The sequence below is a fragment of the Tamandua tetradactyla genome, chromosome 10 (assembly GCF_023851605.1).
Source record: "Tamandua tetradactyla isolate mTamTet1 chromosome 10, mTamTet1.pri, whole genome shotgun sequence".
NCBI lineage: Eukaryota > Metazoa > Chordata > Mammalia > Pilosa > Myrmecophagidae > Tamandua > Tamandua tetradactyla.
In genome coordinates, this window is record NC_135336.1 from 94273632 (window position 1) to 94289156 (window position 15525).

General features: G+C 42.9%; 1 protein-coding gene and 1 non-coding gene across 6 annotated transcripts in view; both read left to right on the plus strand.

The window, feature by feature from the left end:
* Positions 1-14973, plus strand: part of ITSN1 (intersectin 1) — a 263233-nt gene extending 248260 nt beyond the window's left edge. For all 5 annotated transcript variants that reach the window (XM_077118883.1, XM_077118885.1, XM_077118887.1 and 2 more), the window contains 6 exons: positions 2290-2502; positions 3629-3750; positions 5386-5468; positions 5762-5845; positions 6381-6554; positions 11111-14973. In XM_077118883.1, coding sequence (XP_076974998.1) covers positions 2290-2502; positions 3629-3750; positions 5386-5468; positions 5762-5845; positions 6381-6554; positions 11111-11259 — 825 coding nt within the window. In that variant the 3' untranslated portion in view covers positions 11260-14973. The remainder of the gene's footprint in view (positions 1-2289; positions 2503-3628; positions 3751-5385; positions 5469-5761; positions 5846-6380; positions 6555-11110) is intronic.
* LOC143648998 (small nucleolar RNA SNORA7) lies at positions 7059-7198 on the plus strand. The gene has a single exon (XR_013158880.1). It is a non-coding gene; the product is annotated as a small nucleolar RNA SNORA7 (small nucleolar RNA).
* Positions 14974-15525: the final 552 nt, after the last annotated feature.

Consider the following 15525-nt stretch of genomic DNA (forward strand, 5'->3'; position numbering starts at 1 on the left):
AAGTCACCCCTACTGGACCTTTCCTGCCCTCTTACCTACCATTCTTCGGCATAGGTGTTGAATAAGCAAAATTATGGAAGCAGGCTTGTGGAAGCCAAGGTGATGGATGTGGGCTCCCATTTTGCAATTTTGTGTTGATATGCAATCCAGGGGCATTTATTGGTTGGTGGGCTTACTTACTCATTCAATCAATAAACCATTTATTGAGCACCAGCTCATGTGCTATTGGTCAGTACTAAATTCTTATGATGTGAAAATAAGATGTACCCCTGCTCTCAGGGAGTTTACAATCCTGGAGAAATCAGGTGGGTTAAACCAATGTTCTCAACAAAGTGTTGGGCATCCAGTGCTGTGAGAACATGTATTGGGGAGGAAGGATTCAGGGAATCCTGAATATGAGGGGTTCAGGCAGGCATCAGATAAGGTAGCACTTGAGTGGATGTCGAAGTTGGTAGATACTGCTCTGGTAATGAATGAAGGGGGAAGGCAGAGCTTGAGAGAGGCATTGAGGAGGAATGAGAGGAGATATGGCTGTAAGGCAAGGCTTGGCCAGGTCGAGCAGGGTGTGTATGTCATTCAGAGGAGCTTTAACTTCGTCCTGAAGACACTTGGACCACCTCCTGCTTCTGCTAGGCAGAAATGCTGATGGGGCAACATAAACTTTAGCAAGGGGGTCGTCCCTGAGTCTGGCAGCTTCAATAGGAGGGGATACCATGAAGATTGGGTCTACATTTTAGACAGTAAGAATAAAAGAATTCTTACCATTTAAGTCTGTGACTTATAGTCCCTCTTTGAAAGTAAACTGTTGCCGTTCTTTATTGATTAGTTTTTCCAAGCTTTTGCCCAGAGTTTTGTTTTTCTCTTGACAGTGTCTATGATAATGGGAAGGCTATGTAGTGGCTTTCGTTTCTGTGTGATCATGTCTCTATCATGTGTGGCTTAGATCTGGATACCCACCAGTGATTATATATCAAATAAATGCAGTCTTTGGCATCCTTGTGTTAAGATAGAGAAGTGTAAAGACTATTCCCAATTCAAAAGTATTCAGTATAAGCCTGGCAAAGTGGGGGCCCTAAGCTTTGAGTATGGATGAATGACATCCCATTTACCAGCGTTCAATCCAATGATATTCACCTTCTCTGGATGCATTGACCCCAAGGGGGTTGAACTCTCTTGGTACAAATAACCAAAAGAGCCAAATTGGTCTCCAGGCTCTGGTTCAGAGTGCCAAGGGGTGCAGAATGTTCTTTGAAGGCTCCATTTGGTTGTCGCCATCAGTCTTCTGGGCCTGCTTGGAGCCCTCCTTCACCCAACAGCAGAATGGGGCAGTAGCACTTCCCTGTGGCCCACAGTTCTCCAACCACAGAGGCATCTCTTGGGGGCACATGTTGAGAACCCTGTCACCCCTTCAAAAATTCTCTCCTCGAATAGGTCTGTGGGGTTCAGTAGCTCTGGAAGCCTGGGCCTTGAAGCTGCTGGGTGGAGTGCCCCCTCGGTCTTGAGTGGGGTATCCTCTGCCTCAGTCCCCCTCTACCTGCTTGCGTATCATGACAGAACCCAGGGGGATGCTGAAGCTCTGTTATGCCCTCACAGCTGCTTCTCAGGTTCCATAAGAGGGAAGGAGAGACCCGTCCCCTTCACATTTTCAAAATGAGCGAGTTGGATGAGATTCCATGTGCACCGATACAGTTCTGTTCTGTTTGCCTTTGAGGTGTCACTAAGCACCCCTGAGTTTTGTCACACAGCCATGTACTAAGGGCCTGGATGCTAGTTGCACTTTGGAAAGTAGCACTTGTTCCATGGAAGGACAAAGAGTCACCCCTGCTTTTCCTGAAGCATGAAGGACTGTTTGTGGTTTTTCAGTGCCTCCAGGCTGAACTGGTCCATGCCAACTCCAGCAGCCTGGTTTGCACACAGCTGATACTCAGCAAGGTGGGAGAGGACCAAGTATTTTCCTCTCTACTGCCGAGTCTACTCATTACATAAAAAAAAAGATGAGCCCCAATCATCCTGAGACACTGGCAAAACCCTAGTGGAAAATCACCAGGATTGATGGCAAGGGCTCATCTTGGCACCGGAAATCCCTAGAACCATACCTGGTTTTTGGCTCCAAATGGCACTGCTTGATGTCTTCAAAGCGGTGTTTGGTTTGTGCCTAAGAAATGGGCTTTGGTGGAGATTAATATATATTCCAATAAATTTGATGGAGCCCATGCTTTCAAATTGAAATTTTTTTTAAAATGACCTCAATTCATCGTTTCTTCTCTGGATTCTGTTTTCCTTCTTCAGCAACTTGTGTTCAATTCTGTGACCAATTGCTTGGGGCCACGCAAGTTTCTGCACAGTGGGAAACTCTACAAAGCCAAGAGCAACAAGGAGCTGTATGGCTTCCTCTTCAACGACTTCCTCCTGCTGACCCAAATCATAAAACCCTTGGGGTCTTCTGGCACCGACAAAGTCTTCAGCCCTAAATCTAACCTGCAGTATAAAATGTACAAAACTGTAAGTTTGATTCAAGATTCCAATGTCAGGGTTAATGTGTTTGGGGAGGAAAAAATTACCAAAAGGTGTCAGAGTTTTACCTGTTTGAAGCTGTCATAGAGGAAGAGGTGAAGGAAGTGAACCAGGCCGTGGGGTAACCCAACCTGAGGGCAGTCTGTATCTCACTGTGGTTCTAAAACTGTCAGAATAAAACTATGCTCAATTCTGTTGATGAAATATTTATTAGCTTTCAGATGGCTGCTGTGGGCCTTTCAGACAGGTCTAAGTCACCACCTTGCCCTAGAGGAACTCAAGGTCGAGTCCAAAGATGAGGCAGACAAGGATAAGTAAGCACCATAGTAGAGTTACAAAGTATCACCAACTCAAGCACCCATCATCCTTTTTGGAGCAACCCCAAATCCCCCACCCAATTTTCAAGGTAGCAAGGACCATCTGTGTCCTTTACCCTCTCCAGCAAAAGCCAACCCAGTAGCCAACATGTGGACAGTCTCCCTAAGCTGTTTGTTCAGTTCTGCTTTTATGTGCATGGCTGCGTTTATATGTCTTTGTGTCATGGGGTGGTGTTTTTCTAAATTTGTCTGTGTGAGGTGTTTTTACAGAAAAGTTTTCTCTGAAGTAGCAGTTAGCTTTATTTTGAGAAAAAGACACGGTACTTATGTAGATTGTCACTAGATGCTTTATGTGGAAATCTTTGAGAGAATTGCTTGAGTGCAAAGTTTGCTCTTTAGGAGTTATTTTTTTAGCCAGAAAATAACTATCAGAAAAACAGACCAGCAGATCTTATTCTGAAGGACTTAAAAATAACTACAAAATGAATGGGTGGGTGGGTGGGGATAATTCACATTTTCAGTTTGTACTATATACAAATTGATGATAATACAAAGTCATTATTCTTATCTAGCTTATTGGAACACACACATATACCTACACATACTCATGGTCTAGTTTATTGGAATATATGCACGTGCACACACATACACATTAAGTCTAATTTGCTGGAGCACCCACATAGTTTAGTTCACTGGAATGTGCGCGCACGCACACACACACACACACACGCTCAGTTTAGTTTACTGGAACACACAGACATGAGTCTAGTTTGTATGATGCCTATCTTATTTTTCAGCCCATTTTCCTAAATGAAGTTCTAGTAAAATTACCCACTGACCCTTCTGGAGATGAACCCATCTTCCATATTTCCCACATCGACAGAGTCTACACCCTCCGTGCTGAAAGCATAAATGAAAGGTAAGACCTGCCTGCTCTCCAGCACTGGCCCTTGGGGTTCCCTGTTATTCACCTCCTTTCTCTTCCTTCAGTCTGATGTAGGGCCCATGTAGGCTGTTTAGTTCATCAGCAGCTCCCAACCTTCTCCCAGTGGCAATGCTGTAACCTCTGACTGCGGGTCCTGCTACTTCTCTATAGCCTCTCAAATGTTTGACATATGACATATATTTGTCAAAAATAAAATGTATTGAAGCAGTTTTGCTTGAGAATTTTTTTGTGAGAGATATTTTCAGCCTTCTTGAAGGTAAATGGAGCATCCTCAGAATACCAATGTTTCCCAGGTGATAGAAACCAATAGGAAAGCAATTTGGAGATTAATACACACACAAAGGCAAACACCTCCTCACCTGGCTATATGAACAGGCTTTCTGGATTCTAGGGCTGCAGGTATTTCACTGCAGTCATGTCTTCTAGAAGCTGTCCTGGATCCAAGTGAAATTATTCTTTGGAGGGTGAGTTTGACACAAGACCAGCAGTATCCCAAAGAGCATTGGACACAAGACCAACAGTATCCCAAAGAGCATTGGACACAAGTCCAACAGTATCCCAAAGAGCATTGGACACAAGACCAACAGTATCCCAAAGAGCATTGGACACAAGTCCAACAGTATCCCAAAGAGCATTGGTGCCAAGCAAGGAAATTGGCTAACGCTTAGATCGTACATATGGTTCTCAGAAAAATAGACGGAACACCATGCTAAAATGCTGTCCCACAGGGCATTTTTGCCCTTTTATGCAAAGTAGTTCCCTATTTGGGAAATAGCTTTTGTTCTCCCCTGGGGTAATTTCATATCCTTCTGGCATTATTGAGTTAGGTCACTATGCTGTGCTTTTCAATGAGGAAGGGAGGGGTCGTGTGCCATATATACTCCAGCACAATATTTCATGTAGATTTTCTTCCCTGGGGACACAAGTGGAGGTCTATTTTTTTTAAGGGAATTTATTAAATTATGAGTTCATAGTTCTAAGGCCGTATAAATGTCCAAACTAAGGAATCCAGAGAAAGATACCTTGATTCAAGCAAGACTGAAGGGTCCAGAACACCTCTGTCAGCTGGGAAGGCACGTGGCTGGCATCTGCTAGGGTCTTTGGCTTCTGAGTTCAAACAGCTTCCCTGGAGGCATTTTCTTTCTACTTCACCAAACATCTGGGTCTCGTGTTGGCTCTGTCATCTCTGAGCTCTCTCTAAAATGTTCCCCCTTTAAAAGGATTCCCGTAAACTAATCAAGACACACCTTAAATGGGTGGAGTCACAACTCCATCTAATCAAAAGGTCATATCCACAACTAAGTGGATTATCCATGAAAACTATCTAAACAATATTGAATGAGGATTAAGAGAACATTCTTTTCTGGGGATATATACCAATAAATGCAGGTCTTGAGTGCTTTTATAAAAAGATCACTCATGCCTTTCTTATTAATAGTAGGAATAATTATAAGCATCATATGACATAAAGTTAGACTTTCTTCCCCTAAGCCTTTTTTATTAAACTCAAATGAACAAAGAAAATGGAGTCCTGGAAACTGAGTTTGAAGAGACTGAAAGCCTTTATCCTAGTTTTGTTTGGCAACTTTCTGCCTTTTCCTTTCCAAGGACTGCCTGGGTGCAGAAAATCAAAGCTGCTTCTGAACTCTACATAGAGACTGAGAAAAAGAAGCGAGAGAAGGCGTACCTTGGTAATATATTACCTGGGCAGCATGGGCCATGTTTCCTGCAAAGTGGGGGCCCTGGGGAGTCATCTGGGGGGGGGGCCCAGAATCTGTAGGGCTAGAAGATGCCTTTGGAGGTAGCAGAGAGGCCTGAGATGGGCTGGAAGTGGGGACAGTGGGGTGCAGGATGCGGGATGGAGGGCAAACTCCAGGGGCGTCCAGGGGAATTATTCTTGAGTGGGGGCATGGAAATGAAATGGGTGGGAAAGGCATTGAATGTTAAAGCGAAGCGTGTTGTGTGGTTTCTCCTGCTGTCACAGTCCGGTCCCAGAGGGCAACGGGTATCGGCAGGTTGATGGTGAACATTGTGGAAGGCATTGAGTTGAAGCCTTGCCGGTCTCACGGTAAGGACCTGGGACACCGGAGTCGTTCTCTGCATTCTCCCCTCTGGCTTTGAACCAAATAGGCTCTTCCCAGCATCCTAAATTTCCTTTCAGAATTAGTTTTTCTAGCACATGTTAAAATTTTTGAGGTTTTTTTTTTTTTTTTTAAATCATTCTTACCTTTTTGTTTTTCATAGGAATTGGAGTAGCTGCCATTTCCCAGTAGGTTTGATCCAAGATAGGGGCTAAAGCGATGTGGCAGGTATAGCCTCATTTAAAAAGGCCATTTATCAAAAAGAAAGAAAAAGGATAAAAAAATAAAAATTAAAAATTAAAAAAAAGGCCACTTATCTAATTATTTGCCCTTGCCCTTAGTATGATACAGGTTTTGGCCTGGATTCCCCATTTTCTGCCACATACTAAGCATGGTGATGGAGGAAGATAAAAATGAGGGTGGAGGGAGACTCCTGCCACTGGGCTGTGGGCCCCGATGCCCAGCCCCCGACCCCGAAGAGTCTGTGGGCGGGTGGGAGACGAGCAGCTCTGTTCCCTCCAGGAAAGAGCAACCCGTACTGTGAGGTGACCATGGGGTCCCAGTGCCACATCACCAAGACCATCCAGGACACGCTGAACCCCAAGTGGAATTCCAACTGCCAGTTCTTTATCAAGGACCTGGAACAGGAAGTCCTCTGCATCACTGTGTTTGAGAGGGACCAGTTCTCACCCGATGGTGAGTAGAAAGCAGCTCCAGGCGGCTCCCCCCCTTCACCCCTGTCACCCTGTTTTCCTGAACAAAAGTTTTCTTACCTGAGAACTTGGCCCCTAGAATTCCTGGGAGAGATGAGGTTAGCATGGACAAAATGGAGTCTCCCCTGGAGAGAGCCTTCACCGAAGCACCTCAGTGTCCCTGAATTCACAAAGCATGGTTAATCTGGGGTTGTGCCACCCCCTTAGGCAAAGATCAGGGTCTTGTACTTTCTGAAATAGGTGACTGCAAAATGATGAGGAGGAGCAGGGTACCCCATAGCCTCAGCACAGCCCTTTAGTCCTTGACATAAAACCATGGTGGTATTCAATAGATGAGTTGTGCTGACATTAAAAAAGAAGGGCCTAGGGCAGTCCATGGTGGCTCAGCAGGCAGAGTTCTTGCCTGCCATGCCGGAGACCCGGGTTTGATTTCTGGCACCTGCCCTTGCAAATAATAATAATAATAATAGCAAAAAAAACCCAACCTGGCCTCCCAGGATCGCATCTGGAGAACAGCTAGTATTCTTCCAGCTTCGGAGATGGGAGGGAAAGCAAGCCTAGCAGAGATGCCCATTCCACTCCCAGTTTTCTCGGTAGCTGGTGATTGGAAGATACTCTGCGACAGCATTCAAAAAAAAAAAGAATAAGGGCCTTTTCTGGTATGATGTTAACAATATATGTGAATTGTATAAAAGTATTGTCAATTTGATTATTGACATATAATATGTTTACAAATAAACTGTGGTGTTGATCAAGTTCCTGCCCCCCCAAAAAGAAGGGCCAACACCACTCCATTGAGGGAGGTCATGGAAAACTCTCCAAACATTAAGTAGAAGGGGAAAAAAGCAAGTTGTAGAAAAGTACAAAAATCTACTCAATAGATTTGCTCATTTCACAGTATGTGAATTTAACCATGTATATGTAATAGATAGATAGATAGATAGATAGATAGATAGATAGATAGATAGATAGATAGATAGATATGTATTTCTATATATATAGAGAGAGCTCTTGTTAGTGATGTGTTTGCTGAAGTGTTAAAAGATAAAGGGTACTGGTGTCTGCAACTAACTTTGAAATGCATCAAAAATAAGATGACTGATAGATGGATAGCTGTATAAATAGTTACCTGATCAAGCAAAATGTTAAGAATTGAAGAATCTAGGTAGGAGGAAATGAGTGTTCACTGTTCAATTCTTCCAACTTTCTGTATGTTTACACATTTTCATAATATAAAAAAGCCATGGTGATAGTGGATAAAACTAATGGAGCAGGAAAAGGTTAGCCCATGGCAGGTGTGGCAGAATCCCTCGGTGCTCTTTCAGGGACATTTCTGGCTAGTTAAGGAGAGGAAAGTGTGCTGGATGCACTACTCCTTCAGCCAGTTTTCATTTTCTGCTTCAAGCTTGGAAAAGAATGGTTTCTGACCAGTGATTATGAGAAACTCTCTCTCAGCCTGATAAATCAGACAATAAGTTAAAGATTATGGTCTCAAGCATAATTAAGTTCTAGGAGTGAGGCTTTAGTGATAGCATCATCTGAGCAATGCTTGAATTGTGCTTGGCGGCTGTTGTGTTCTAGTACTCTTAAGTGAATTTTCTCACTGAGTTAGGTTCCACTGGTATTGCCCAAGGTCTGTCTGCAGCTGGTTAAACGTTGTAAGTTGCTCTTAAGCCCAGAACAGTCTAATTCCCAAGTCTGGGCTCTTGATCAGTGATATATTATCAACTTCTTCTCTGATAAGTGAAGATTTGGGGTTGGATTATTTTTTTAAATAATAACATCTTGACACAGCAACCACTCCACTAGGGTGTAAGATGTAAGTCCTAGTGGTATTCTTACATCAAAGATTCTTTCTATTGAATGCTCATGGGGACAAAATCAATTTGTTTCTGCCCAACAGAAAGAATTCCCAGATTTTAAAGGGAACCTTGAAAGAAGGTATTTTCCATACCTTCCATAACTAGCAAGTTTTTCCATGCAAGTAAATGTCCAACAAATAATCGTTGAATGAATAAATGAAGGAAAGATTGGGTGGAGGCCAATGTAATGCTATTGTGTGTTTGTGTGAGCATTAAACATTTTTTCAAATACATTAACATGCATTATCATCTTGACACTCAAATTTGATAAAAGTAGTGTTGAGATAATTCAGGGACCCTGGCTAGAAACATGCAACTCACTCCCAGTGGCCTCCTCTTTACCTTGTATTTGCTCTCCAGCACATGTAGGGACATTGTAAGGCCCAGCCCTGATTCACCAGACTTGACTCTTCTGAAAGGGATATAGCGTCGGTCAGCATGCTTCAGCGGCAACCCCTGACGAAATTACTGGCCAAGTCTAGCCCTAGAAATGATTGTCCTTCTCCTGGGTGATTTTTTTTAACTTTTTATTTTGAAATTTCAAGCTTACAGGACAGTTGCAAAAATAATATAAAACCCATACAGAGAGCTCCAACAACCCCCCCATCCAGATATCCAGATTCACCAACTTTTTAAATTTTTACAAATTTGTGCATGCTTGCCATCTGTCTGTCTATCTCATCTATCCATCTATCTATTTTCTAAACATTTGAGAGTAGATTGCGTATTTCATGCTCCTTGATCACTTAATACTTCCATGTATATTTCCTAAGAACAAGATATTCACCTGTGTAACCACCTCAAGAATAATTACTAAGTTCAAGAACTTTAACGTTGATATAAAGCTTTCAGTCTATATTCCAATTTTTCATTTGTCCCAATAATGTGCTTTTGGACCTTTTCTCTTCCATTATTAGCTCCAGTTCAGGCTCATGTATTGAATATAAAAATATATATTTTTATTAACATATCTTCACATACATCCATTCCATAAATGGTGTACACTCAATGGCTCACAAAATCATCACATAGTTGCATATTCATCACCATGATCATTTTTAGAACATTTGCATCACTCCAGAAAAGGAAATAAAAAGAAAAAACTGATACATACTATACCTCTTACCCCTCCTTCTCACTGATCACTAGTATTGCAATCTATCAAAATTTTTTACACCTTATGTCCTCCCCATTATTTATTTATTTTTGTCCTTATTTTTTTTACTCATCTGTTCATACCCTGGATAAAGAGTGCATCAGCCATAAGGTTTTCAAATCACACAGTCACATTGTAAAAGCTATATAGTTATACAGTTGTCTTCAAGAATCAAAGCAACTGGAACAGAGCTCAACAGTTTCAGGTATTTCCCTCCAGCCACTCCTATAAACCATAAACTAAAAAGGTATATCTATATAATGTATAAGAATAACCTCAAGGATCACCTCTTGACTCTTTTTTAAATCTCTCAGCCACTAAAACTTTATTTTGTCTCATTTCTCTCTTCCCCCTTTTGGTCAAGAATTCTCGCTCAATCCCATGATACCAGGTCCAGGCTCCCCTGGGAATCATGTTCATCTGGGTGATTTTTTAAAATCTCACATACATTGTAAATTGTATGACTGATAAGACATCCAGTTTTGCTTTACCTCCCAGAAAGCTCACTGACCTTTCGAAGTTCATAGCTTAGCAGGTGTGGGAGAAATTGCGGTCTGCTTTGTTAGCTTCCTTCTGGATATTCTTTTGTCCCCATCCTCATGTCCTTCTCCTTTCATCCCATTTAAAATTTATGCTCAATTGTTACTAGACAAAGGCCGTGAATTTTTTTGCCTAACATGCCCAATAATCAATTCCTGAGACACCAGGCTTTCAAAGAGAGAAGGAGTTTATTACTATATATGTAGTAAGAGAGCCGATGGCCTAGCGGCCCAACATCTGTCTCCCTGAACTGCAGTAATTCGGGTAGTTTTATTAGAGAAAGGATGGGCAGGGTTTAGGATAATGAACACAGTGGCCCCAGATGATGCAGTTAGAGGTGATCTGATTCTTGAGCACACGCAGATTGATTACATGCTGAGTCACAGGTAATAAAATGGTGGAATGAGGTACCGGTGACTTGTAGGTTAAAGTCTAAACTACTGCACATGTCAATCAGGCCCACTTTGGTTAGATCCAGTCTTGGTCATCAAGATAACTTTAGATTTGGGGTGGGTTAGTTCTGGGCTGACCCAAGAACCTTCCTTAATAAACATTAGGGGCTGTCTTTAACAATTACAAGACTCTAAAATGAAGAACTGGATAACTGGGTACAAATGAAGGTTAATCACAAGGTTTTTACAATCACAGAAGCAGAAGATAAGGGCTATACAATCATTATCAGAGATCCAGGCAGTTGGATTACAATTTAGAGATTTGAGGACTTTCCCTCTGTCTATTCCAATGTACCAGAAGGCAAAAAGGAATATCTATATAATGATTCAATAATCAAAATCATCCCCTAAATCCTAATTTCTCAGTTACACTATCATCATAATTCATGGATCCCCACAAACTGATTTAACTCCTTTCTGGGAGAAGGGAGAGTATAACAATTCATTGGGAGAATTCCAATTTGTCAATTACATGCCTCGAAGGGAAGGGACTGTACCTCTGATTAGGGTCTGTTTGTTCTCTTTTCAGATTTTTTGGGTCGGACAGAGATCCGCGTGGCTGACATCAAGAAAGATCAGGGTTCCAAGGGTCCAGTGACCAAGTGTCTCCTGCTTCACGAAGTCCCAACTGGAGAGATTGTGGTCCGCTTGGATCTGCAATTGTTTGATGAACCGTAGAGGGTTCAGCCAGGGCATGCTTGCAGAGTTCTATCCCCAGGGCAGCAGATGAAATCTGCAAATTGCATTCCTTTAGTATTCAGCCAAAAGGCAATGCAAGGGCAAAAACAGCTTCTAGGAATAGTTCTTGACAATCCTCCCCCCAAAACAATTCCCCGTTTTATGAAACAAAACTGTATTTTCCTTTGTCAGGGTCCTCTAGGGTCTATCAAATCCTGTAGCCCCCCAACTAGGTCTGGTTTGGGGTCTGGCCCATCCCCAGGCTTGAGGCACTGGTCTGGTTAAAATAGGATTTATAAATGCAAATGTCTGTATTTTTTGAGAACTCATGTAACCCTATCGCTAACCTCCACCAGCCCCCAAGTAGGTTTTTTGACCTACGATGGTTAGTCCTTTGTGTGTTTGAAACAAATTATGATGGTAGTGTCCTTGCTTTAGAATCCCATTCCCCACAGAAAGGCTCTGTGGGATCTTATTTGAAATGCTGCCATGAATTCAATGGCTTGGTGTGATGGACTTCTGATCAGGCACTGGGTTAGCTCTTTGAAGAACTGGTCCATGGAGAAATCCAGCAGGTGTTCTGTTAGATCCATTCCATTCCCCTCATGGCCTCGTTTTAATAGATGTCAGTGAAAACACACCAGCACCACATGTCGGGTAATTCAATTCTGACTCCCAGCATGATTGGGAAATGGTTGAGGAAGTTCATTATCTACAAAGTGAGTCTCTGCTGGACTTGCCCACTGTAGATCACTGGAAAGGCAACTTTCGAGCATTGTTGGGTCCTGGTTGCTGACCATGTTGGAAAATTCTCTTTTGGCATGGAGGCCCCATGACATTTCATGACAAGAGTCATTGCTGGGGACCAGCTGTGAGCCTATTCTGTGCTTGAATGTGCCGGATCCCAAATGTTGTGAGAAATTTAGCAGCTCTTTGGTAGGCTTCCAAAAAGTTATGCCTTGGCTCCAAGTGTTTTCCTCTAAGGTGTGAAAAGGATAAATGGCTAGGAACACAATTTAGAGGAAGGGTGTGAAGAGTGAAGGACGTCCACTACGTCCACTACGTGGTGGGGAGAGACCTTTGGAGCAGGCAAGCCCCACAGTCCTGCGGAGGAAGAGCTGAGACTCTCTCCTCTGCTCCCCCATTCATATACTAAATTCTCAGTAGTGGAAACCCATGTGTTCGTTGCTGGAGTCCGGATATATGACCACGTGCCAAGCTGTTTGGTTTGAGATCTTTGATTTTTTTCCTCTTAAATGCCAGGAGACGGGATAGTCACTTGATTTGCTAATGGAAAATGTGGGCTGTGTTTTGTTTGCATGTTAATATTCTCATAATCCCAGTTTGTTGTGGTCATGACCCGTTCTTTGCATGTCCTCTTGATATTGGAGTCTAACTTTCTTGAGTTAGATGGTGTTCTCTTTCCTTGTGGGTTCTTAGAATTTTATTAGAGTTGTAGAAGCACTTTATAAAGGTTAATGTCAGCATAGTAGCCAAGTACCCGCCTTGCTGGGAACTGAATGCGTAGTATTATAATTTCCCATTAGAGCCCCGTCATCTTGTAAGCAAGTTTTTAAAAAAGCTTACATTGGAAAGGACAACAAAGTTTACATTTCATACTTTTAAGAAACACTTTATTATTTATTTATTGAATAGAGTGTAGAATTTTGTATCAAGAACAATAGACATACGTATTTTTCAAAACAAGCAGATATACTCTCTAGTTAGTAACTTTCAACTAAACATGTTATAGAACAAGTTCAACTTCAGGCATGTGTTTGTTCGCCATTTCCCAGTGGAAGACATGGTTAAAGTACTTTAGGTTTATATTTTTGATGTTGTTAAGAAACTGTTTTAAATTAAATCTATAAATGGACATACAACTTATGCTTTCCTATTTCTATAACCAGTACAGTTTGTTCAGGGTATTTATGAAGGACATGCTACTGTGGTAAAACAAAAAGTATTAAATGTGAAAATGGGGTAGTAATGCGTCACCATTCCCTTCCCTTTTTTTCTGTTTTCTTTTTTCTTCATTACCTTTATTTGCGTGTTAATGTTGGACATCACTGTTCATGTCAGTAGAGTGTGGTATCCACAATGACAAACATCTTGTGACCCTTTTAGGTCCACCAGGACACCTGCTTGTAGAATCCCATTATCAGAATTAATGTAGCATGAAAAAGCAATACATAATTCTCCCCCACCCCATTCCAGTGACTATATTGACCCAAGCAGTATAGCGAGTGCTGGATTAGTGTCATCCTGCAAATCGGTGGTTTGTAATGAGACGGATCCCACTTGGCCCTCAGAGGCAACTGTGGCTCATGAGTTGTGTGGAGGACTGGAGAAATGTAGGCGTCTCAAACCATTTGACCTTGTTTCCTTCACTTTTCTTCTGCATTTTTGACCATCTGGGTCAAACTTCATAGAGATGAAATGTCCCTTGCAGGCCATCTACCTCCTAGCTCTTTCTTCTCTAAACACAAGGTTTCTCTAAGGTCCCTCTCTGAGGATTCTCATCACAGCCCTCCAGACGCTCCTGCAAACATCCCTCTTCTTTGAGCCATGCTTAAATTTCTTTCCACACCTCCTCGAGGTCAGGAAGGGACTTTCCTGCCCATGTGACAGTGCTCTGACCCTCTGTCACCCCTGAGAACTCTGACTCTTAGGCAGAAAACCTTGGACTGGGCCTTCTTAGTAGACCAGCTCTCCTGAAGGGATAATCCACTTCCTGATCTCCCTAGGGGGTGCCTCCTCTGGCTGATATGTCCCCCATAGCAGATTGACAGTATTATCTTCTGGAACCAGGCCCACTGTGACCACAAAAGCCTGGAGGGGGTGTTCCATTCATATCTGGGGCTGGCTGTCCCAGGAAGAGGGACCCTTCTAGACTGGTATCACGAGGGATGCTTGAGATACATGGGGTCAGGCCCCCTTGTCTGACCACTTGGATGTTTTGTCCCAGTCCTCTGATGACAGAGGAGAAAGCTCTACTTGCAAAGAGCATTAATGTTGCTTTGTGGCAGCCTAAAGCAGGACTTACGTATATGAAAGTAACTGATTTCATCTGGCTGAGTAGCTGTGGATTTAATTGGGAAAAAAAATCCCATTAGAAACTGGGACCATTGACCACTTACATTATGTTCTGTCTTAGTGCTCTGGGACCAAACCCCAGGTGTCCTCAGAGCTGGCAGTGAGGCCAGGGGAATTAGGTGCTGGGGCCACAAGGGAAAGATGAGTGCCAGTTCTGCCTTCCAAGGCAGTGTGGGGCGGGTGCCTCTCCAGGAGCTGATTGGGGCAGACATAAAGCCATTGACCATGGAGAGCCAGGATACTTTGGGATCCCATGTGGCTGGACTTCAAGGGGTAATGGACCAGGCGCTTCCAGTTTTGTTTAAAAGGTGGAGATCCTGGAGGTACTTTAGGGATTGTTGATATCCTGTATGAAGAGAAGTAACTTTATGTCTACTCCACATAGTTTTTCTAGTTCACTGGGCTGTCTTTGTTTCATAAGAATGAATTTTGGTTTTGGTGTGTAATCACTTAAGGAATTTCCATTGGAAACAACAAATAGGTTTTAATTTCATTTTGTTTTAGACTCCCCTGCTTTCTGAGTTTGGAGATGAGCTTTAGAGGGGACACTTGTACCTTTAAGCAGACACCTGGCGGCTTGAGGTACAGCAAGGTTGTCTCAGGATGGAGGTCAGTGTGAGCCTAATCCAGTTATACTTGGTTTGCAAGTTTAGTGCATTGTGTGCCCAAAAGTAAGGAGAGAAAAACAAAGGAACCCGAATGTTTTTATTTTGCCTTTAGGTATTGGGTCTTTAGTTCATACCAGGAAAAAGCATAATAGGTGGTGCCAGAGCCCGGTGACATGGTGATGCCCTTAAAACCTGAGCCATTCTAAGAGATGCATGGTAGAACTAACACCCTGGGAGGCTGAAATGCCCTTACTGCCGAGATGGGCCTGGCCTAACTCATCTTTTTTGGGCCCAGTGGGACCAAATTCGTGTTTCTCTATGGCCCTGATTTATTCATTCCAACAGAATACTGCAGGTAGGTCCATTTCTGGGAAGTCTGGGGCCAGATGGTGTGGGGTGGCTAGCCTGTGGTGTGAAGGCAGGTACCTCCCTAGAACAGCCCTGGCCTCCCCTCGACCCTGAAATCCTTCCGTCAACCTCGCCCACCTCACAATGCCTGCAAGCGGCAAGGTTCCTTTCAGGGTGGGCCAATGCTTGATAAAATGGAGACATCTTTTTTCAA